General features: G+C 37.0%; 1 protein-coding gene across 1 annotated transcript in view; it reads left to right on the plus strand.

Annotated features, from left to right (window-relative positions):
- Positions 1–20,676, plus strand: part of LOC126183816 (intermembrane lipid transfer protein VPS13A-like) — a 681,615-nt gene extending 660,939 nt beyond the window's left edge. Inside the window, exons 63-65 of the mRNA XM_049926066.1 lie at positions 23–149; positions 16,228–16,396; positions 18,421–20,676. Coding sequence (XP_049782023.1) covers positions 23–149; positions 16,228–16,368 — 268 coding nt within the window. The 3' untranslated portion in view covers positions 16,369–16,396; positions 18,421–20,676. The remainder of the gene's footprint in view (positions 1–22; positions 150–16,227; positions 16,397–18,420) is intronic.
- Positions 20,677–26,317: the final 5,641 nt, after the last annotated feature.

Raw genomic sequence — 26,317 nt, forward strand, 5'->3', positions numbered from 1 at the left:
GTGTTTTATGTATGTATTTCAGGCATGTCTTTCTACTAGAAAAGTGTCGACTGTGGGGCATCTGGGACATTGAGTGGGTGATCAGGATTGATGATATTATGAAAGTTCCCCATGTATCGGACAATATGCTGATATTCAAAGTGAGACAGGTAAGGTCTGAAACTCATTATTCTTTTCCTTTTATTCAATAAGGAATAAACTTGGCTGTATCAGTACAATAGTCTGTATCTGTCAGTGTTATTAGTGCATATTTTCATTATTACTGTTTTGGTTTATTTGACAAACTTTCTTCCACTGCAACAGTATAATGTCTGATAAACAATTATATCAAATGGCAATTTATATCACAGTATGTAGTCCGAAAAAATATTCTGCTGAAACAAGCAGTCCTTAGAGTATACTCTCAAATACAACATCTCACTTTATTGTATTTGGCTGCTGAAACACAGCAAGCTTGAGTCTCCCATAAGCTCTTATTACACCTCTACTCATAATTAATTTTTTTCCTTCACTGCAATTTGATTCCAATTTTATATACCATCTGTATGTAGTGTACCCATGAATCTATCCTATTATTATTTAGATCAGATTCTATCCAGTTTAAATTATGTTTATTAAAAGTTATACCTAATTGAAAATTCTACAATGGTATGTAATGGGGAAAATTTTTTGAACTAATAGAAGACTTGATAATAATGACAGTACTCACTTGAAATATTTACTATGTAGTGACGTACTTTGAGTTAACTAAAATTAATTAATAGTTAAACGTTAAAGTCCAAACATACTTAGATTTTCCATTCCAGATTTATCCACTGTCCTCCTTAGATTCCAACTTTTATCACAATGCTTTTGTTGCTCCAAATTTCCTGAACTGAATGACATCTTTCAATAAGTAATGCAGCTAATTGATAAGAATCAGCTAAAATTGGCATAAATGGTTAAAAATGCACCTGTAAATGGTTTTTTCCCAATGTGGATGCATAGCATGCTTCCATGACATTTTGTATTTTCCTAAACCACCACATATTTTATAAAGAAGATTATTATCATATGATAGATTTCATCTGAAGTAGCAAAATATAATTTATCTATTTTTCAAACCAAAACATAGTTTACAAAATGAAATGTCAGTTAAATAAAACCCATGTGACATGTTTGCAAGAGTCTGAGTACATGGCATTGTATAAAAATCTGCAACCAGTAAGATGTTTGTAAGAGTCTGAGTGCATGGCATTGTATAAAAATCTGCAACCAGTAATGTTCAAACAAGATATAACTGTGACTTAACATGTGAACGTCGATAAAGTGTATGACTTTGTACGAACGTCTTTTGAACATGTGCACTGTTCCAGTACTACAAAGCCTCTGTTTTCTATTAATATTGTGTTGAGAAAGGACTCTGACTTCATTAGGTGATCACACTGTTAATGCCAAGTTTGTGTAGAGTAATGTGATAGTACCTACTTGCCTATAATGCTAGATGTGAAACTGGATCTGGTCATCATAATGCTTATGGTGATAATAAATGTGGAAGAAGCCACCACAGTTTTGAAAATATGCATAGTGTATGTCATTAGTGTAATTCCTGGAAATCAGTTTACAGCTGTTCTAGAAGATTTTGATCATCAAGATTCCAAGGACTTAATGGGCAGCACAAGTAGATAGCATTGCATACGTGCCACCATTTAGAGACATATTCTCAGTTTAGTACGGTGAAATGCACACATGTGTGCACAGAAATAGTGATAGTGGCAGAAATTACAAACTTGTGGGCTGTGAAACTGAGATTTAAAGTGACTGTGAAAGTAGGAATTCAGGGTCATAGTGGCAATAAGCAGTGACTGAACAACATTTTGAGTGTCTACATGTATGTTTGGATGGTAGATAAAACTATGCACAATTCCTTAATAGTATGAGACAAAGTTTTTTACCAGAGGGCTGGATGTCCTATTGGGTTAGTATAGTTAATTTTTGGTTTTGCCCCATGATGTTACCCATGAGTAGACAGTTATTTATGAATAAATGTTAATCCTGAAACTCACTATCCATGCATATAGGCCATGTCAAAAGTTACCTCTTGAAGCTCTGTATTATATTCATTGTAAAAATAGCTTATGTCTTTGTCTATATCCAACTCCTCTTTCTGTGCATCGCCTCCTTCCCCCCTCTCTCTCTGTAATCTCCTCCTCATATATATTACAAAAATATATAGGCTATGTACATCCGAATGATCATTAAAGTATCATGTGAACATTTGAATTAAATCAGTTGGTAACTTTTCAAGATATATGGTATCAAAGGTTCCACTTCATATATTTCATACATATATATCCGTATATGCATTAAAAATATGTATCCTATCTGTTAATTCAGGGTATAACCAATCTCCATTCAAACTTTAATCCAAATCCATTTAGCCATTTCAGTGAGAAGGAGTAAAGGTACATCCAGACAATACCTCTTTGCTCATGCGCAAACGCAAATGCACAGAAACAAAATCAAATGCAAAAAAAATGTAGTGAAAAGAATACAATATGGATGTGCACTCCCATGTCCACATGTTACCGCATTGCTGCATCCACCTTTTATGGATCCGTTTCTACTCTCAGCAGTTTATGCTGTATTTATTGTATAAAAAAGGCAACAGGAAAAGAAGCCACAAAGATGACTCAGTAAAATAGTATGTAAATAACAGAGATACTTTACTGCAAGATAGCCAAAATGACAACAATGTTTTGTTTGAAAATTTCACAAGAATGACATAGCAAGATTTTAATTTTTTGGTTATAAAACTGAAACGCGTATCTCTAGACAACACACTATGCAGGCATCTTCCTGTTTTGGTATGGTAAAATGAACTCTTAATTGCAAGAACAGTAATATGTGGCAGAAACTACAAACTTGTGGAGTGTGAAACTGAGTTTTGAGTGACTGTGAAAGTAGCACTTCAGGGTCACAGTGGAAATAAAGAGTGAATGAACAAATTTTGAGTGACTACATGTATGTGTGGATGGTAGATAAAACTGTGTACAGTTCCTTAATAGCATGAGACAAAGTTAAATATGATGCTGAACCAACAAATAGTAGGTGGGTGACACCATAATGGAATCACCTTTCGCCAACCAGTGAGGGGATGAAGATGACCAATGCCATCTTCAGTTGGACAGCAGCCAGTCAATGCAGAGCCAAGCAGTAGAAAGATCACCCCGAAGTGGAAATATGAATGAGTAGTGAGCAGATGACAGTAAATTACATGCCAGTAACTACTGGCATCAGAGAAAATTAAGGTGAAGTGTTCCCACTGCTAAGTGTTGCCCAGCATTTTATTAACATGAGTGACAATGGGGGAAGAAACAGTGTGTTTAATGTTTGGGGATAAGTGGAAAAAAATTAAAAGTGAACTGTTTGAAGACAGGATGTCTGGGACAGGGATCAAGAACTAGAATTTGGAGATGGACAGAATGTAGTAATTAAAAATGAACTTGATGATGAAGTGAATATCAGTTAGATAATAAGCAAAATGTCAAGGGCTTTGCCCACTGATTACTGTGATGTGAAGAAGGAAGAGAATAAATCCAAATCAGTAGAACAGGATAACGCTGAACATGGATTTTGTTATTAAAAGCAAGGTTTGCAAGAAAAATGTTGGCCAGTGACATTGGGCCAATGTCAGGGCAGTTCATGGACAGTTTAAATGGAAGGATGTACAAACATAACAGTAACATTGATAGTTTAAGGGCTTAGATTTGTGCAAAGATATAAAATAATTTAGACAAAAAGATAAATTCAGTGAAAGTCTGCTTAGAAAGTAAGTTATATTAAATGACAAATAATTTGAATTCAAACTAAATGCTTTTAGTCCTGGTGAATTATTAAGTGAGCATGTAGTTGAAAATAAATGTAAAAAGGAGATGGAAGTTTATGTTGTTAGTTCTTGTCACACTGAGGTCACATGAGTCGATCAGATTTGCACTGATGATATTAATGTATTAATTTCTTATGTAAAGCAAGTAAATAATGCTGTCAGAGAGAATCTGAGGGTAGTATAAGAAGATATGGCTGTAAATATTGATACAGTCAATGATACTGGAGCTGTAGGCATATCTCAGCTTGTAGGGAATAACATTTTTGTCAAAGTTGATGAGTTTGTTAAAGGAGACTGTAAAGATGTGTAATTAAAAGTATGAACAAAATTAGTAAATGCTAATGTGAGCAATGTTGTGATGAAAAATATGCAGATAGAAAGGTAAATAAGGTGAAAGTTACTAAGGTAAAGGAACCTGATGTTAAATTGCCAGTGGTAACTACATAAAAACTTCTCGAAGTGAACTATCTGCAATAAGTAATTTTCAGTATAAATGTACAGACAGCAATTTTCAGTATATATGTTATGTTCAAGATTGTATGATGGAGCATGTCAAGAGATTTTTGGTGTGTGGGATACTGTGTTTGCAACTGACTTCAATAAAAGAGAGTAAGATTTCACATGATACTACAAAACTAGATGGAAGAGCAGGGGCTCAATGTAATTGTGAAGTAATTAATGGATAGGGGGTTCAGTGAACTTAAGGGAACACATTATGTGGCAAGTAGTGCCCCCATAGTTGGGTGATCTCATTCCTCCTTTATTGAACCACTCTCTTCACCTACAATTCTATTCATAGATTGTAACAAAAAAGTAATCTTCTTCTATTATATTCAGTTCATAGGTAATCCAAAATTTGATGACTAAATTTTTGTGTGTTATGGATACTAAAAGAATATCAGAGGATGTCAGCTAAATTTTGTGATGAATACCTCATCTATGTTTTCATTTAGTAATGTTGATAAAATTTGTGTGGATAATGTGTTGTAATGTAGTGAAGAATTGTGAGATAATGAATTGAGTTATGTGGTAATGAAGTGACAACATGAAATAATGGAGTAATGAATAGACGGAATGTGATGATATCAAAGGGAGTGATGAAAGATGGAAATAATAAGTAAATTAAGTAATAATGAGGTATTCATTTATTTATTTATTTGTCGTATGACAATACAAACTTATCTGCAACCAACAAACATGAAGTGCATTATTTTATAAAATAAATAGAAGTAAATGACTACACTGTCCAGTCACATTAATGTGACACCTGTCAAAAGCTTGAGCAGCACATACCACTGCAAGACATGCAGGCAGAGAGACAATGAGGTTCTGGAAGGTACTGAGAGGGATGTGGAGCCATACCAGCTCCAGTGCCATGGCCAGCTGTACTATTTCCTTGATTGAGGATCAGTGGTGCGAACAGCCGATCAAAGTGGTCCCACAGACTCTCGATTAGGTTTAAACACGGGGAGTTTGGTGGGCAGGGGAGTATGGTAAACACATACCAGTGCTCTTTGCTGACTGTGTGACATGCATTGTGCTACTGGTAATACCAGTGAACCAAGATAAATCACACTACATGTAGTGGTGAACGTGGCTCCTAGGATTGATGGATACTTGTGTTGATCCATTGTGCCTTCCAGAATGATGAGATCACCCAGGGAATGCCACAAAAATATTCCCCAGTCCGTAAGACTCCCTTCTCCTGCATGGACCTTCCAACAATTGTTGCAGGGTGTTGATCATCTGACCGGTGGAGCATAAAACATGATTCATCTGAAAAGGTCATATATCGCCATTTAGTAGACATCCTGTTGCATCCTGGAATGCAAATTCCAGTCTTCATCACCAGTGACAATCAGTCTACACGGGTGTATGAACCGAGTGCCTACTGCCATGGTCCGTACGCAGCAATGTTTGCTGAACGGCCATTAGGGAGACAATGTTGATAGCTCTTTGTTCCGTGTGTGTGGTCAGTTGCTCAGTAGTAGCACATATGTTTGCTCATACACATCTCCACAACCATTGTTCACCCCTGTTATCAGTGGTCTGTGGTGCACCACAGTTGCCTCACCACCGGTTTTTTATAGTGTCGTTTTGCCATGCATGGTATACTTCAACCACAGTGACACACGAACAAATTACAAACTTTTCAGAAATGCTTCCACTCCTGGCTCGAAAGCCGATGATCATGCCCTTTTTGATACCAGATAAACTGCTCCACTTCCTCATTACAGCAACAACTGCATTGTTTTCCACATCCCTCAATACACTTTATATATCCTCCACTGGGTGTGCTGTTACCTGCCGTCTTAGAGAGATTATTGCACATTGACATAGAGCAGGGTTGGTGGCCACATTAATGAGACTGGATCATATAAATCCAGAAAGTAATATCTACATTTTCAATCCACTCAAGAGCTGTCTCTGATTTTTACTATGTATTCAAAGATCTGATGTGCATTGCCACAGTCACATTGAGAAGATGAAGCTGTCCACCACTGGTGGAAGCTTTCTGCTCAGATGACATAGCCTGTACAAATCCTATTAATTGTTTTCCAAGCATGTCATGGTAATTCTGTGCCAGCTGGTCATGTACTAGGATTTATGAGAGTGTGATATTCATGATGGGCAACATTATTACACATTTCTGACCAGTTCCTGCTCATGTTAAAATACACCGCTTGCAGCAATGGTGCCAGTATGATAGATGATTGCTTGGATTTTAATCAGCTCATCCGAAGTGCAGACACATCAGAGAGGATTGTGAGCTGAGGAATTTTAATTAATTCTTCATGTTCCTTGAGAAGGGCTTTCTGTCATCAAAGAACTGATGGCACAATGTGGATTAAAGGCAGTAACCAGTGAAGAGCAGTAGATGTGGTTCAGCCTGTTAATGCTATCGTTGCAGTATTTAGGTGAACATCAATTTTTTCTCACATGTGAGCTATTAAGCCACACTGTAGCATAGTATTTGACAGCAGAGTGAAACAGTTCTAAGGAAGAACATCATAGTGTTGTAGCTCTTCCACCACATGAGGTACCACTCAGCTTCAGTATGATGTTCTGGTGAGATTTCTGCTTTGCTGCAGTTTTTCCTCTGTGTTTGTTGTAGGACAAGGTTATATCAAGAGTTACTTGTAGATATTTTTTGAAATCTTGGTGGTAGAGGACTTGACCAGTAAAGGTAACATGAGGTAATGAAGGGGTATTATGTGAAGCAGCAACAATTGAGAAAGTTGTTGGGACTCTGTCTTTGCAGTAGTTTAATTTTGCAAATGCAGTTCTATGGTTAACAGGTTTGAAGGGAAAAATTTAATCCAAAAGTAGACGTGAGTAAATTATGAGGTGTTACTGTGTATAAACAAAGGTTGATTTCTTGTTCATTTGGTGCTCTGCAGCTTGTAGGAACTGAAAATATATCATGTCATTAATTAATTGTTGGCCAAAAGCTGCTTTGTGGTAGTATTTTATTTCACTGGATTTGTTTTGGGCATTGCTCATCATCAGTGGCATCTGTATTACATAAAAGTTACATCTTTCTTACAATAAGTTATGTACAGTGTATATTGTAGAGTTTTACATAGGTGTGATTTTTCAGTTCATTGTAATTCAACTTGCCTTATATGTAATATTCTCTAGTGTATCCCAATAACAATATTTTGTAATATTCATGCTACAATATGATTACATGATTTATATACAAAATTTAATCAGCATAAGGAATTTTTTATGAAAGAATTGCAGTTGTCATTAGCAATTGCTGTACACGCAAAGATTACTTTTGGTATACATCACAGAATGTATATGACGCCACTAGTATTTTGCTTATCTTTGTTAGCAGAAAAAAGAAACATGTTTTCATGAAAGTATACTAGTGAAATTTTCAAAGATTTTTTTGTGTTTTTTAGAGCTGCCTGTTCATTTAAAATAATGTCAGGATGTTTTTTTACATCATTGTGAAAGTTTCTATTTCTTCCAAAATACTTAGTAAAGTTGCTTTTCAGCAATGTGTAGCAAGATTCAGCTCTCTAGCTATGGCCAGAAATGCTTTACAGCCATGTATATTGCAAGAGTCTCCCCATCAAATGTACTGCACTGCTGTTGCTGAATAGACAGGCTATTCGAAAATAAACCCAGAGGCTGCCAGCTTGTGGAGATGTACTGTTGCAATGGAGCGCCCACAGTGATTTGGACTGTATCAACTATCAAAGCAATGGTGGTGCCAGAAACAGAGTATCTGAAATGAATTTTGGTCTTGAAACGAATTTTGAGCACCATGAGTACAAGGAACATTTTTGCTTCCAGATGTGTTTTTGCTTGTCAGCAGTTTATTTGTTGGCTTTTGAACCTCAGCTAAATGTGGCAAGTGTCGCCTATAATAATGTAACATTCTGAGAAATATTCAAAGGCCTAGAAACTGTACCTCCTCCTTGGCAAATACACATTTTTCCCAATTGACCATGACCACATGGCACTCCAGCCTTTTGAACAGTGGATGTAAGTGCCTGAAGTGTTCATCTTTGGTTTTAGAAAGTAGCAACATATCATCCATCTAACAGAAAATGAATGAAAACCCCTGTAGCGCTTCATGCATGAAACAATCCCAAGTCTGGGCAGCATTTCATTGTCAGAAAGACAATGTATTATGTTAGAAGAGCCCAAAGGGAGTAGCCATCACAGTTTTATACTTATCATTTCTAGAAATGGGGATCTGTGAGAAAGCTTTTGCACAATCTATTACACTGAAAAATCAAACATCCACCACACTGTTGTTAAAGCTGGCAATGTTGAGAACTGAGTATCTGTCCAGAATGGTGTGAGTGTTTAAGCCCATTTAATTGCTGCACATTCTCCATGAACCATCCTTCTTCTTTACCATTTGCAGAGGTGATGCCCACACACTGTGAGGCTATCTTCTTGAACTTCAATTGTGCAGCATGTAACTTATCAGTAGGTAACTGCTGAGGTGTGACAGCAACAAGTTGCCCTATAGTTATCTGGATATGGTGCTGAGCGGAATGACTTATTTTACTCTTCACCAGTACAGGATCTATTAACACTGGCAATTCTCACAGCAGCTGCTGGTCGAGGTCATCATCCACCTTTGCCTCGGCCATGATGGTAGTAGTAGGAGAAACCACATGGTAGAAGTCTCATAAGCATTACAATAACTTGAGTGTTTTGTTCAATTCATTTTGTGTAGTGGGCACAGTACTCTTTAGTTCAACATTGCTGTCTTGTGACACCTTTATAGTGAACTATTCTTTAGCACATAATACATTGACTTCACATATCTTTGCTTTAAGTACCTTGAATGTCTCCCTGAACTCTGAAGCTTCCATGAATTCATGCGATGTAGAATGTGAGGTCTTCTCATGTAATCCACACATGTGCATTCTGCATTCAGACAGTTGTGACATTAAGTATTCTGCTTTCAGTATGGAAGAAGTGGACAGCCCAGAAATCTTCACTTAATACATATCAGTGGCATCACCCAAAATGTGGCCCAATGTGTTAGAGAGGAGAGGAGAGAGGGCAGTGGTTTAGCAGTTCCAGCATCACAGAAAAATAACAGAGAAAATTGCTCTCCAAAATCAGGATTCTCATATCTGCAATAATAAATGTTCAAGTAGAGAGGAAGATGTCATCCAGCACTGAAGTCAGCTCCTCCTTCCCAAATGTCTCAGTTGCCAAATTGTTAGAAGCAGTGAGAAGTAGAACTATTGTAGATGATCAGCACTTGTTCAGCCTCTTTGGCTATAGACTTACCTTGGGTCCAATATTGATTAAGAATATATCATTGTATTTCCTGTCCTTTGTAAATAATATAGTTGGGCCTGCAGCTGCTGGCAGTGTTGCATTTCTGGTGCACTTGAGGTGCTTTGAGTGTCCTGGATGAGTGCATTCCCTTACTGGCATTCCTGGCATGTGTCCAGGTAGAGGTATGGTTCGTGCTCTGTCTTGCTGCCTCATCAAAGCATCTGTGGTCCCAACACCATTTTAAATCTTGTTTTCTATTATTACGGCCTTGATAATTCTCCTGTCATTGTAGCCTGGCATTCAGCCTTGCTAACTCTCATTCAGCAGTTGACTCATAGATGGTTCTGTCTGTGGTGCTTGCATTTGGTGAAGCAATATGCAAGTGTAGGCTTCCCATTGCTGCAAGTGTGTTAGTGCATGGTTCAGAGCCTCCCACCACACATATTATTGTCTATATACACAATAGTGATGGCACTGTCCTTGCATGTCATAAACAGGGAACTGCATGAAGGTGGACAGAACAGCTCTAATATTTTGTGGCAATCTTCATAGCCAAAAGATGTCCTGAGGTTGCTCAGACAGGAGCTAATTTCCTGCCAGTGTGTGCAGTGAATGCAGAACCACTGTAGCAAGCATCACTTCCAATAATTATACGCAACCATGAATCAGGTGGTAATACAAAATGTTAGAGGACTGCCTCTTTAAGACCAGAATATTACTGGTGATGGAAAACGTGGTCCAATTGCTTGATAATAATCAAATCCAGCTGTGCTATAACCAGTGTAAATTGTTCTGCATCCAACACCAGTGCATTTTAAGATGGCTTCCACATGGGTAAGCCACAACTCGGCTTTTGTGAGCCAAATGATATTTTTCCTGTTGCCACTGCCTGTGTTGTTGTTATGCAGTGTAGCTGGTGGTGGCACAATGTTGCTCGCTGAAATCAAACTCTGGAGCTCCTCTGTCACTGCTGTGTTAGTGATGGAATCCACTGTTCTGTGTGCACATACAGAAAATAAGTTTGAAAACCATTCAAAATGGAGTCACCACTGTGGAAACAGTTGATTCCATTTCAAATACATGCACAGTTTATAAGCAATTAACAGTTTATTTGTATTAAATAACTTCTCAGAGAGTAAAATACTTTGACCTCACAAAAAAAACATGAACCACACACCAGTATGAAAGAACATGACATAAAAAGACAATTCTGCAGATATCTTGACCTTCACAGATGAGTTATTATTTTAATGTTTGCATTCAGCCTGTGTTGACTCTGTCTGTCAAGGTCACTGCAAAGTAAGAGCTGACTGCCAGTTTCAAAGATGACTGTAGCAACAGTTCATACATACTAATAAATAATTATATGTCTCAGAGGCAGGAGAACATTTTAATTTTAAATTGTTGTGCACTGTAAAATTTTCTCAGATACAAATATTTCTATGATGATTCATTTTTCCACTACAACCTTTATTTGTCTGAACTTTGTTTAATGAACCTATCTGGAATAATAATAGGGCACATTATCGTTTGGTTTACTAGTACCGTTTATCGTTTCTTTCATGGTACTGTTTATGATACAGTAACATAGAGCTTCCATTTATGAATACTGGCACTTTTACTTTCTTATTTAACTATATGCATACATTTAATCAAGTTGTATGCCATTGTTCTTCAAAGTTCTTGTAATATTTCAAAACTCTGTTCAGGGTTACAACATATCTTCATTTTTATGATTTTTGTCTAGATTGTCTTTGGGCACTTATATTTCTACTTTGCACTAAATGATGGTCAGCACCACAATTTATAAACTGCAGATAAAAGGCAAATATACCTGTTGACCCCATGTAGCGGAAACCAGCTGTCCATTCCCAGCATGAATAACATTGTTAATAGTATCAATAAAGTACATACAATGTTACATTAATGATACTTCATTGTTCCTGCTCTTAACAATAAATCCCAAATGTCACTGAATAAAAAAGTATAGTTCTAGATGTGCAAATACAATATGGAAGTTTGCACTAATTTGGAACAATATTTATCAGAAAAGGCCCTGAGTTCGAGACTCAGTCCAGCACACTGTTTTAATCTGCCAGGAAATTTTATATCAGCACACACTCCACTGCACACTGAAAATTTCATTCTGGAAATATTTCTCAGGTTAATTCACTCAGTAAATGAGGTCAAAAATGGTAATAGATGACTGCTTCCTCTAAAAGCAGTGAAAGGTTTCTGACAATTTTTTTTAACCGTGGTGAGTTGCCTTGTATCGTATTGTCTTATGTTATTCCCATGCTCAATGTAGAAGTATAGCTAACTCATTATTACTAGTCTTGTACAAATATTATTGCACAGCTTTACAAGACTTTACTGTTTGTAGATAATACCATATTGTCATTCTATCTTGCTAAAATAATTTACATTATATTATAGAGGATGACACTACTGCTGATAGTAAGTTAAACAATACAACAGGAAAGGTACCTGTTTTAGTTGATATTTTCCTTGCCTCTTAAGAGGGAACTAAATTGATAAGTGTCAAAAAGGGAAAATCCAAAGATGCCTTTCATTCATTTATGAAACTGAAATATTTTCATTAATTATATGTCAGGTAGTTTCCAGTCTTCGCTCTTCTTGTGCTATGTCATGATGACAATATATGGGGTGATTCAGCTAATCTGTTTACCTCAAATATTTCTGGCACTGTTTAAGATACCAAAATTTTGTTTTTGTCCCTGTGAATTGTGGGAAAGTCCCCACTAAATGACATGTAGTCTCTTTTTGTACCTATATTAATTACAGATATATTGGCATCAACTCAAATTTTGCAAATTGAACTTTGGTAATTTCTACTGCTTGTATCGTAGTTCTAAAAATAATGAATTCTATAGTATTTCACTCTTGAAAAAGCCAACTACTAGTTTTTGAGAAATTATACATTTTTTGTAGGATTTGTCTACAGATATTTTGAACTGAAGCTTATTACTGTATTATGATGAAGGTCATGATTTCATGCTCAAATAATGAAATATTTCATACTGGATAAGGAGGAAACAGAGTGTTGCACCTCTGTAATATCTGGTTCAATGAATCACAAAAGAAATGTAGCTTTCATTCTGTCTGTGACATTCACATGTAATGAGTGCAGGTTAGTTTGAAACAATAAATGTCTTTCATAAAAAGAAAAAGTAAATATGTAATTTTTTTAATGGAGAATGATGGAGGAATGCAAAGAGGATAGTTGAGTTTCATACACAAAATTATCCTGACAAGCCAAACAAGAATGACATTTCAAAAAATGTGCAAAAAATTGTTATTGGTAGGGTACCAGAATCCTACATAAAAGGTAAGGAATGAACAGAATGAATGAAATAGATTTTCTGGCAGCTGCTGCTCATAATCCACATGTTATCTCCAGAGAAATTGTACTTACCTCTGGAATAAGTTATCCCAGCATTGTTCACATTTTGCATACAAAGGCCTTCCATCTGTATTATGTGTCACTCCATCGATGATTAACCAGTGGGGCTCCAGAAGACACATGGAAGTCTGTCACTTGGTTCTGATGGAACATCAGGACAATGATATTTTTCTTCAGAGAATTCCCTTTACTCATCACAGAAAGCTAAATGTAAGAAACATGATTTATTAGGCAGCTGAGAATGCACATTGGCTGAGGCAGATCATAGGCAGTGGAGTGTGAACACTTATTTTGGGATTATTGGAGAAGTGCTGATGACTCTCCTGGAGGAAGTAACATTTGAGATATGTAGAAATGTGTGGTACCAACATGATGAGTATAAATTTCACTACTCACTTGTGGCTAGTGAAGTTCTCACCCACCTTCTTCCTGGTCACTTGATAGGATGTGAAGGTATATCAGTGGGCCTGCACATTCACCCAATTTAATGACACTCAACTATTTTCTCTGTTGTAAACTCAAAGATGAAGTCTATGCACAAGTTCTCATGACCCAAAAGGATTTAAAACATCAAACTGTTCTAGCATATGCAGTGGTACCAAAGGAATCTCTTCAGTCTGTCCAAAAGTCCTTGCAATAGTGACTGCAAATGTGTCTTTCAGTAGACAGTGGTCATTCCAAACACTTGACAACATAAATGGAATTTTAAGGAAGTGTGATTTCCTTCTTGTTGATGATGTAATTGTATATTGTAAGTGTGTATCTTGACATTAAATTGGTGATGTGAAGGTACGATTTAACAATCTTTGTACCTCGGTTCCCTGTAATTCAATTTCTGACATGCACCTTTCTTACAAAGCTCTGCCAGAAATGAGAGCAGAACTGTTACTGTAGTTAAGTGTTGTATCATCCGTAGATACCACACCCTTAGCTTTCCAGTTGGTGTGTCAGTCGAACAGCATGTGGGCAAGTGTGATTAGTATCAGCTTTTAATTAAACTTTTCACCACTATTCCATTTTTGAAAAAAACTCTCTTAGCTGCATGAAGCTGTAGTGCCCCATCAGCCATATACAGCAGTTCTGTAGAGCAACACAATCTTCCACATGAGACAGCAACTGATTTCATGTTCAAAGTAGAAAATCTAGAGTTCTAAACATTGCAGTTTCTCTGACAACTTAATTGGATTTTGAACTGTTAAGCACTGTTGAATTCATCTCATTTAGAACTATGGTACTAGCAGCAGAAAATACTATAGTTCCATTCGCAAAAGCAACAGTGGTACTGATATCTCCATAATTATATGAGAAGAGACTATATGTCATTCATTCATTCATTGAGGACTCTTTCATCATTTATTTGGTTGAAAGCAGAATTACAGTATGTTAAGCAGTCCAGGAAATATTTGATGTGAACACCTTAGCTGAATCACACTGTACAGCTCTAAAGGCTTGTGAATAGTTCTTCTAAAATAACTTCTGACCTACTGCATGTTACTGAAATATTTATTTCTTGGAGTGTTTGTGCCACTGCTTTAGCAGTCTCTCCCAGTCCTACAGAATTATTTCTTTAAAGTTGTCATTCTTCTTCTCTCAAGAATTACACACAAAATGCCTATTGCTGCACTCACCTCTGAGTTGTTAATCTGATACTTCTTTTCCCTGCTGGCATATAGTTTAAAACTAGTTTGGACAACCTGCTGTTCCCACTCATTGGATGTGGCTTATCTATTTTTTCTTGAAGTTTTCTCAGCATACTCAGTACCTAATGTTTCACAATTGCAGCCAGTTCTCCTTTACTTCCAAGTGTGATACTTCAACTGGGTACCTGCCAGTCATTTTAGATGAGGCAGCAAAAGACAGTGATGATAATAAGAATAATACTATTCACACTACCTGAGGACACAGACAGTGTCACTGATGAATGTGAAAATTTCACCTCACTATGGCTTTCAGCTTATTCTGTCATCAGCACTGAAAGCAGTTACTGTAAATGACAGGATTCCATGTGTTATTGATTCCACAGCTACTGTGGTGGATAATAAGGTTTTCTGCTATGCACATCTGTGTGGAAGCTGTAATAACGAGGTCCCATAATTATGTTGCAGTAAACATAATTCTTTTCTCTCATATTCCATTGCAAGTCCAGTGGAAATACAGTGCTCAGCAACAGCATTCCTGATACCTTTCAACAGGCAAGTGCAGCATTGGTGTTCACAGCACACAGCTCTTCCATAGTGCATGTTGCCTGACCTATATAAGCATATCAAACTACAGTGGTATTCTATAAACTCCCGTCTTCGACAACAGTGAATCCTCCATTGACAATTCTAGAATGTATTAATCCTTAGATGGTAGGTACAAAATCACTTTGAATTTCTGGAGAACTCTGGCTCTCTTAGTAAAATCTTTGACAAGGTATGGAATGAAAGTTTTTTAAGTTTGTTGGCAAACTGTCCTTCATATCCAACAGCTGGCTTTTAGCTTTGACTGATAGCGAATGGAATATTTACTTTCTCAGGATACTGTTTTTAAGTAAGTAAACTCATCAGGTAAAATAACTGAATCAGAAGCACTATATGCTTTATCCACAAGTGGTTCAAGTGCAGCCATAGTCTGTGATGGGTCATAACAACTTGTAGACTGACTGTAAATACAAATAAATATCATGGGTTTATGATAAACTAAATGCAAAGTGCCCAGTTGAAATATTGTACTTGGGAGTATACAATGACTAGCTTGAAGCCAGAAACTTCATCAAGCACTTCAAGACTGTTACACCTTTTTGATTCAGTATTTGGTCCACCCCAGGCTTCTTACATTACACTAATTCTCCTTTTTCTCTTAAAGTTAATTCTCCTGTTCTTAAGTTAATTTCATTTCTCTCATTTGTCTTATGTCATTTGCCCTTCTCTTAAGTTAAGTTTATAATTTTAAATTATATGTACAAAGTCTGGTTATTTATGTATGTGACAATATATGTTTCTGTTTCTGTGACATTTTCAGCTGAGCAATGTAATATCAGCTTCTGAAGAAGACAAAAAAGAGATATAAAAATAAATTTCATAGTTTACAGCCGTATGTGTGTGATTTTTCAAGATTTCAACAACCGTAAACAATAATTTTTTTTCCTTTCAGTATTAATAACACTAACAAAACATATTTTTTGTTGAAGGATGAAAGCTGCAATTTCTTTTCTGGAGATGAGAGGCATGTGGTATGTGAGGATCTTGCTGTTCTGGAGTGGCTTCAGAAGAAAACTGAAGCTGTTATGATTCTGAGCATGGAAGACAAACCATGCCCAGCAGAAGTGTGACTTGATGACCGATAGCAGTGTTTTGAAGGTAATACGTAGTATTCCTTTCATTCATGTAAGAAATGAGGCAACATGAATTTAAATTTCCTCACCTCTTCACTAAGGTTCTGTAATTTTGTTTGAAAACTACAATAACAAAAAAATCACGTATTTTAGAATTTGACAATATGGTACAGTAATGAACAAGATAGCCCAACTAAAGCTCAGTGTAGTATAATACATCTTCATAGTTCACAGTAAAGACAGTGCACCTTTAGATGTATACTGACAATAAAATGAAAAGAAATTGCAGACTGAATATGGAAGATGAGATTATTTTGGTACTGTTGCTGAACACCCAAAGTGTACACAATGAGGGCCTGTATCCATTCCGTGAAGGAATTTAATACAAGTTGTTACTCAATACATGTTCAAATTGAACAATACTATGCAGTGAGAGCTGAAAGAACTCCAAGATACAAAGTAATGGAATTCCTTCCTTCCTTTCTGGTACATTCATCCAGTGTCAGGTCAGGACTGGTATGGGGGCTTTTCCAGTTTCACTGGGTCAGCACTCCCAAACGTATTTTAAATCCACTGCCAGCTCCTTTCCCCTCACCTTGATCCTCCCTCCCTCTTCGTTCCCCATAAGAGGAACCTATGTACCTGTCTGTGTATAGTGAATTCTGCATGACCAAATGTAGCAAATGTTTTTTGGATCATGTGACTGAGGCTGGATATGAGAACCATCATGGTATTTACTGAGATGGATGTGGAAAACCACCTAAAAGTAACATCCAGGCTGATCAGCACACCACTCCTGTGGTTAATATGTGAGGCACATTAGATCCAGGGCCCACGTGGCTCCCCATGTCCAAAAAGTAGGTGATTTAATGTGCTCAGTCATCCAAATGGATAAAGTAGCTGAATTATCAAGATACAAAATGTGTGTTGAAAATTTTGGTTAGTCACCTGCTCATTGCAGTAAGCAACTACTTGCTGCTCACTTTGTGAATACTGATAATTTCTCCATCATCACCACATATAAGTGTTACCAAGTACCAGTGAATATTTTTCTTACAGTTGAACACTTCATTCAAAATCTAATGCTTAATGATCACTCTTGTGCATCAATCTCTGTTTAAACAACCATATATCATATCTGTGTATTAAAATTGCACATGATAAAAAATCAGTTGTTTCTCCATCATAAGAGGTGTCATCCTAGCACCATACTTGCTAACACCATGAGTCTTTAAGTCTTTATAATGGATGAAGGTAGTCTGAAGTACATTTGTACATCTATTTTCAAAACTTTTTGCATATATGGCTGGAGAAATTTTTCTGCAAAACGTTCTAATACTAGATGGATATTCCTTTCCTAACACAGTAATAACATCAACTGACAAACTTTTTTTCCAAAACTGTAATGCTCCTAACCCCTTTCTGGAATGATATCTGCTATGTGTCAAATATAATGTCCATATCACATCTCCGAGGGTAGCATCACATCATCTACTAAACCATAAAGCATATATGTCAGTAATTTAGGGAAACAATTATAGACCTAAATCAGAATATTCAAATGGGGATTAGAGATTTTATCCTCTGGAGTACTAGGCCTTTGTTTTTAATACAGCATAACATCATGTATATTATACCTAGTGTATAGTACTGTTTCATTTTTATATTTTTCAAAGAAATTATTTCATATGGTAAGAAAATAGTACTACACTGTTCACTGATTTGTCAACATTAGTAGAAATTTGAAGCTCTCTCCTTCCAAACTGAACTGCGCTACACAGTCCCAATAAAAATAGTTTAAAATAAGTAAACAATAGCTTTAAAATTTGTGGGGAAGTAATTCAGAAAGAGATGAAAAATTTGAACTAAAAAGAAAAACTCACTAGGATATTCAGATGGTCAGCTGGTTTATAATTTATGAACTGTGAGACACTCTAGCATCTTATGATCTACATTTTATATTTTTTGTAATCATAACTTTACATTTCAACATTTATTTGTACACTATGTCTTTCCTCATACCTGCCATCTTCGTAATTTTTGTTTCAGGCTTCCATATGCAAGTGTTGGTGGCATAACCTGTTGCTGACATATAACCTCCCAGATAATAATTAGGGAATATCAATGATGTAGAGTTTGTTAGAAGTATATTCATGGCATAATACCTGCCAGAAATTACACACTTTGATAATCTACTTTATGTTACCTGACTTATTCACTTATAGGTACATAACAATGCAGTATCAAGAATTTATTTAATATGGAATGTAACGGCTCTGGAAGAATGTGTATTAAAAACTCAGACTTGAGTTTAAATCTGCTGTGACATTAACATGGGAAGGAATCTATATCATTCATAAGTTAAAAGGAAAAACATGATATGTGCTTGGATGTACCTTTAAGCTTTGTAAAATAACTCTCCTGTTGTTATACTGTGCTGGTGTATTCTGATATATCACTACTGATAGCCAAACTATTGAAAAATTTCTACTCATTTTGCATTCAAAAACATAATTTATTGCTCCCTTCATACAGAAACATAGAATTTTCATCAGAATAAAATCAATGAAGGAGAAGTTCTTGTTGATTCTGTGATTAAAATATACCATATTTCATTTCTCCTCTCAACTTTTCTATTCTGTAACGTCAGTTCTGTAATTTCACTAACGCAATCCGAAGTTTAAATATTATGATTGATACAGATCCTTAGAGAATAAATACCATCATTTAACTGACTTTCAGTAATATATTACACAGTACACTTATGGTGAAATAGAAATATGTGTTTAATTAGTGGCTCTTGCTGTGCAAATGTTGTAAGTGTTGTTGAAATTTACATGAAAATAATGTTACAGTAATTACAACATTAAGAACTACTAATGTCATGATGTGATACTCTTCAATAATGTATTTTTGTATACAGATAGATATATACTAAAATATATGAACCAAGTTCAAATACTTCACAACAAACTGATTTGAATATAAAACTCATGAAGTTCTCAGCCTAATGATTCTGTTTGATATAGAAATAGGAAGCAAGAAAAGTGAAGTTCAGTAACAACATACAACATTAATATTGGTGCTCAAGCCTTTTAAAACTCTGCTACACAGAGTTCAAAAAGGTGAAAGTGGAATTTTTGTGGGCATTAATAGGAATTTTAAAATGAAGAAGAATGAAATAACATTATTTTTGTATTTTCATCTTAATCAAGACATTAAAATACTAATAACAAACATTTTCATACAAATATTGATTCTGAGTGTTCGATCTTGTGAAGAAAGGAAGTACCAGTATAATGTATTTGGAGAAAACCACTCTCTGTTGCTGGCATTACTTGAAAGAGTTTCCATATAAAACTCAGGGAAAAGACTTGTGATTACAGTTTCTATGTTATTTGACACTATGCTTGACTGAGGAAATTACTCTATTTCACCTTCTGTACTGCAAAAATCCTATTGCTGTGTTTTTAGTTCATTTACTGATAAATCTATATTTAAGATACATTTTCTGAAAAATAATACAATCATTTTCGAAATCCAAAAATAGTGAAAACCATTTGGTGTCTGATACATATATCAGATGAGAATTAAAGGTCAAGATAAAACATATAAATTTCTTATTATGCTATTCTTCTCACTTTTGTAAACTGATAATTATATTCAAAATGAAATTTAAGCCTTAGAGTTTGAGTTGTGTCACTGTAATGATAAAAGCTTAGAGTGAATATAGTGCATTACCAAACTACTGGGAGTACCAAATGCTTATCATATAACTGACTTGGTTGAGAATCTGAATCTCAAAAATCCTTTCAGCAGAAAGTGAACAATAGTTAGATCTACAGCAAGGTTAGTTCCTTTATCAATTGTCAACTGAGGCCTCAACTACTAACAATGTTAAAGTCTGTCAGTGTGAAGAGGTGATTGTCTGTGATCAGAGTATAGCATAAAAAGCATAACTAATAATGTCTCCTGTTTTTAGAAAGAAGGTTATTATCATGAGGTGAAAGTATTTTATTAATCAAGGGGCAATTCTGATTGGCCTCTGTGGCTATTTGTTTTTACTTCCACTCTGCTCCTTGTAAGTTTTATTGGCTTGCACGTCAGACTGTCCGTGCAATAGTTCATCTCATATATTAATAATTACCTGTGACATTAAATGTGTGGACTACTCATGTAACTTTGCAAATGTAAACTACCTGCAGTTGCATAAACATTTAATAACAACTGGTCAATTCACAATATTTTTAAGCACTTTTGCTCTAAGTGCTCAGAATGTACTGAAATAAAAACCTATGAACAAATTGCAAGTAACTATTATGTTTGACTTCTCTTTTTCTCCATGACCTCACCCTAGAATTATCAATTAATATAGATTATAGGTACAAAGAGGGAGAGAGAGAGAGAGAGAGAGAGAGAGAGAGAGAGAGAGAGAGAGAGAGAGAGAAAACACACTCATCCGGAAGAGTAGGAATCACTCTTCATAAATGTTTGGTCATTCAATTCTAATATTAATTGTTTGAAAATTAAAGCTTCGCATATACATACCACTGTATCGCTACAACTATAAAAATAATTGGTTTTTAGCCTTAAAAGACTGCTAAAATTTACAGGAAAGTTCTATAACTGGAAACTACGATAGTTATGTTGTACGAAACTACTTTTGGCATGGTTGACATGGGGAAATGTGGTTACAGCTCACCTGAGTAGATGATAAATGTCTAACATTATCATCAGCAGAATAGTGTAAACCATCAAAAATATACTATGGGAAACTTAAAATTATTACAGAGGTTTTACATATTGTGAGAAAAATAGTGAGTTATCTTGAAAACTCTTAAGTTTACATCAAAATATGAAAATAAATGTTAGTCATATTTGATTCTGGACATTATTACAGACATGACTCATATGAGGAGCAATAACAGTTTGCAGCCTAGGTAACACTTTTCAAGGGATCACTGAGGTTCATGGAGGTGCTGCTTCAATTTTTTCTCAAAGCTCTGACTGTACAGTTTGTTTTACAGGACACAATATCCTGTGGTCTGACCATGCAGTAGAAGTCCAAAGGGCACAGAGAAAACTCAGTCATTCCACTTTGTAGTATCCAGTGTCCTAGACTATTATCAATGAGATAAATTCATAGAGCTAAGAGCGTAAAAACTGAAACGTGAGTTTTGTGTAAGTCAATCTCATTAATCTTCGGGTGCCTAGCAATGAGTACAGTCCCAGAAGAAATTTGCATAAATGAATGTATTGTTACAGCAGACTACAAACTGGTGGTTTCTGTGCATCTCTGAGCTGCCCTGTTGATCATTTGGATAAGTATATGACGAATACTGGTCGCACATTGAAAAAGTAATATATTATTATTTGAGGTGGAGAGTACCCTCAACTTCACCAACTTGTTCACATATACCATATAGCACAGTGGCGCTAGGACATTAACATTGTAAATGTAAGAGCTGGCATTTCAATTGTGGAAAAATATTTTTTCTTGCGTAATATTGACGAGCTTTACATATTCCTTAAAAATACCATGCTACAACTGATTTTAGTCCAGCACTTTCTGCTTCAGCTAGCATTATAACTCCTTAAAATGGCTGGTTTGGACTAGAGAGCCAGTACACCTACATCTACATACATACTCCGTAAGCCACCATGTGGTGTGTGGTGGAGGGTACCCTGTACCATGACTATTCCTGTTCTACTGGAAATAGAGCATGGAAAAAATGACTATCCTTATATCTTCCTAAAAGCCCTAATTTCTCGTATTTTTTCTTCGTGGTCCCTATGCAGAATGTATGTTGGTGGCAGTAGAAACGTTCTGCAGTCAGCTCCAAATGCCAGTTCTCTAAACTTTATCAGCACTGTTCTTTGAAATGAATGTCTTCTCCCCTCCAGGGATTACCACTTGAGCTCCAAAGCCTATCCATAACTGCTGATCAGACCTAATGGTAACAAATCTAGCAGTTTGCCTCTGAATTGCTTCAGTGTCTTCTTTCACCTCAACCTAGTGTGGATCCCAGATACTGGAGTAGGACTTAAGCATCCCATATGCTGTCTCACCTACAGATGAACTGCACTTCCCTAAAATTCTCCGAGTAAACCAAACCCGACTATTTGCCTTCCCTACCACAGTACTCACATGCCTTTTCGATTTCATATAGCTTTGTAACATTACACCCAGATATACAATACTAAGCCTGAAAGTGAATATTACGAGTTTGTTTTTCCTACTCAGCCACATTAACTTACATTTTTCTACATTAAGAGCCAGCTGCAATTCATCACACCAACTAGAAATTTTGCCTAAGTCATCTTGTATCAACTTACAGTCAGTTATTTTCAACACCTTCCTGTACACCACACCATCATCAGCAAACAACTGTAGATTGCTTCACATCCAGTCTGCCAGATCATTTATGTATATAGAAAATAGCAACAGACCTGTCACACTTTCCTGGGGCACACCTGATGCTCTCCCTTTCACTGATGAACACTCACTGTCAAGGACAACATACTGGGTTCTATTATTTAAGAAGCCTTTGAGCCAGTCACATATCTGGGAGCCTGTTTCATATGCACATATTTTCGTTAACAGGTCTGTGTCGAATGCTTTATGGAAATCTAGGAATGTGGAATCTGCCTGTTGCCCTTCATCCATAGTTTGCAGTATATCATGTGAGAAAAGAGCAAGCTCGGTTGTGCCTAAGCAAGCATCTTCAGTCCAGAGACTGGTTTGATGCAGCTCTCCATGCTATTCTATCCTGTGAAAGCTTCTTCATCTCCCAGTACCTACTGCAACCTACATACTTCTGAATCTGCTAAGTGTATTCATCTCTTGTTCTCCCTCTACGATTTTTACCCTCCATGCTGCCCCTCAATAATCCTGTGTGAATGATTTCTGAAATGTGGAATTTAAAACTTTGGTCTTCCTTTTGCTATCTTCTACTGCCAAATCAGACTGTTCAACGAGCATTAGGAAGCATTAGACCACCTTAACAATTTTACATAGGACCAAATTTTTTTTGGATTCTTCACCAGAACTTTAGCCAAGGTATGATGGTGATAGACACTGCATGCGTGGCGAACATACAGGGTTATTACAAATGATTGAAGCAATTTCACAGCTCTACAGAAACTTTATTATTTGAGATATTTTCACAATGCTTTGCACACACATACAAAAACTCAAAAAGTTTTTTTAGGCATTCACAAATGTTCGATATGTGCCCCTTTAGTGATTCGGCAGACATCAAGCCGATAATCAAGTTCCTCCCACACTCGGCGCAGCATGTCCCCATCAATGAGTTCGAAAGCATCGTTGATGTGAGCTCGCAGTTCTGGCACGTTTCTTAGTAGAGAAGGTTTAAACACTGAATCTTTCACATAACCCCACAGAAAGAAATCACATGGGGTTAAGTCGGGAGAGCATGGAGGCCATGACATGAATTGCTGATCATGATCTCCACCACGAGCGATCCATCGGTTTTCCAATCTCCTATTTAAGAAATGCCGAACATCATGTTGGAAGTGCGGTGGAGCATCATCCTGTTGAAAGATGAAGTCGGCGCTGTCGGTCTCCAGTTGTGGCATGAGCCAATTTTCCGCGGGCTACGTGTGAAACTTGCCTGGACGCGTTCAACCGTTTCTCCGCTCACTGCAAGCCGACCCGTTTATTTCCCCTTAAAGAGGCATCCAGAAGCTCTAAACTGCGCATACCATCGCCAAATGGAGTTAGCATTTGGTGGATCTTTGTTGAACTTCATCCTGAAGTGTCGTTGCACTGTTATGACTGACTGATGTGAGTGTATTTCAAGCACGACATACGTTTTCTCGGCTCCTGTCGCAATTTTGTCTCACTGCGCTCTCGAGCGCTCTGACGGCATAAACCTGAAGTGCGGCTTCAGCCGAACAAAACTTTATGAGTTTTTCTACGTATTTGTAGTGTGTCGTGGCCATATGTCAATGAATGGAGCTGCAGTGAATTTATGAAATCGCTTCAATCATTTGTAATAGCCCTGTATATTTTTACAGATGCATGAACCTCTACTAATCTTTGTCTGTCAACATTTTCACGTCCTCTTTTGGACAGAGAGTGCAACAGCCCTTACTTCCTCAACATTTTCCGAATTTCATTATTAAACCAAGGTGGGTCTTTTCCATTCTTAATCCACTTACTAAGCACATAATTGTCCAGAGCATGATTTACAATCTGTTTAAATTTTGTCCAAAATACTTCTGTGATCATCATTCTGGAACTAAATGAGTGCAGTTCATTGTCTATGTGAGATGCTAACAACTGATTATCCGTTCTTTCTAGCGGAAACACTCCCCTAACCCTCTTGATTGATTTATTAATCACAGCTGCTGTGATGACATCATGATCACTGATCCCCATCTCTACATTGACACCATCTATAAGTTCTGGCCTGTTTGTGGCTACAATGTCCAAGATACTTCCATTGTGTGTGGGCTGCCAAACTAGCTGATCAAGACAGTTTCCGGAAAACGTGTTCAAAAGTACTGCACCAGATTGTATGTCTGTACCCCCTGCAATGAATCTATACACATCACAGTCTATACTCAGTAGGTTAAACTCACCACCAACTCGTATTGCATAACCTGGGTATTTATGCACAACTGACCATAGACTTTCTCTGAAGCATTCTACAACTGCCAAAGTGGAGTTGTGTGGTTGGTAAAAACATTCAACAGTTAACTTGTTTTCACCTAGACCTGTTACATGTGACCAGATAACTTCATTATCACACTCAATTTCAGCCTCAATAGAGACAATACTTTTTTCGGCTGCAATGAACACTCCCCCTCCTACGACATCTAATCTGACTTTCTGATACACATTCTGTGACTCACTAAATATCTCAGAGCTATTTACTTTGGGTTTTAGCCAGTTCTCAGTCCCAAGAATAATTTGAGGCTGAGAACTTTCCTGGAGGGCAATACACTCAGGAACTCCATTATGAATACTTCAACACTTTACTAATAAAATTTTTACAATCAAACTGTTGTACTCTGAATGTGGTCTGATTTCACTGTATGTGTATTGACTGGTGAGTATTCATGAGAGTACTGCAAACTACTGTCTAGCCTAAAAAGCACATGTGTACTCCACAGGTGCTCTGCTACCCAAGTTGCTGCTTCCTTTGTGTAGTGTACCCCTGACCTATCAAGGGGAGTCCTACAAACCCCCTTCCTACAATGCAGATCCAAAAATCTGCTGCCAAAACCATCACACAGATGATGAAGCCTGTGGCTGAAAACCTCCATTTGACTACAAACCAAAGGACTCTGATCAACTCTGGGAACAATGCTGCAAATTGCGAGTTGTGCTTGCACCCCACGTGAGAGGCCAGCAGTCTTCGACACTTCTGCCAGCTGCCTGTACGAACTAAAGATGGCTTCAGAACCCATGTGATAGGCATTGTTGGTGCCGACATGAGCCACAACTTGCAGACGACTGCACCCTGTACACTCGATAGCTGCAAGCAAGGCCGACTCCACATCTTGAATTAGCCCCCCTGGCAGACATGTCAATTGCACATTGGCTTTCTTTCCAGCCCTCAGCACCATTTTCCTATGGGGCTCCATAAAGCACCTAACATTGGAGCTTCCAATAACTAGCAAACCCCTGCCTACATGTTCCTGCTGAAGGAACTCACCATGCAGGTTCACCATGTTGGGTACACCACAAGGTGCCTCAGCTGTAGAGCCCTTCAGTGAAACAAGTGACACCTGAGTGTCCCATGCAGTGCTCCCAAATCTCCACCTCCACTACACCCTGAGTTGGGAGCCTCAAGATGAGTGATCACAGTGAAAGTCACATTCAATTGTTTGTAAACTGCATCCACACACAGCAGACACACATCCTATCCGTCTTAGCAAGACTAACTGAAGAGCAAACAGTAAAAGCTGGTAGAAA

The sequence above is a fragment of the Schistocerca cancellata genome, chromosome 4 (assembly GCF_023864275.1).
Source record: "Schistocerca cancellata isolate TAMUIC-IGC-003103 chromosome 4, iqSchCanc2.1, whole genome shotgun sequence".
Classification (NCBI taxonomy): domain Eukaryota; kingdom Metazoa; phylum Arthropoda; class Insecta; order Orthoptera; family Acrididae; genus Schistocerca; species Schistocerca cancellata.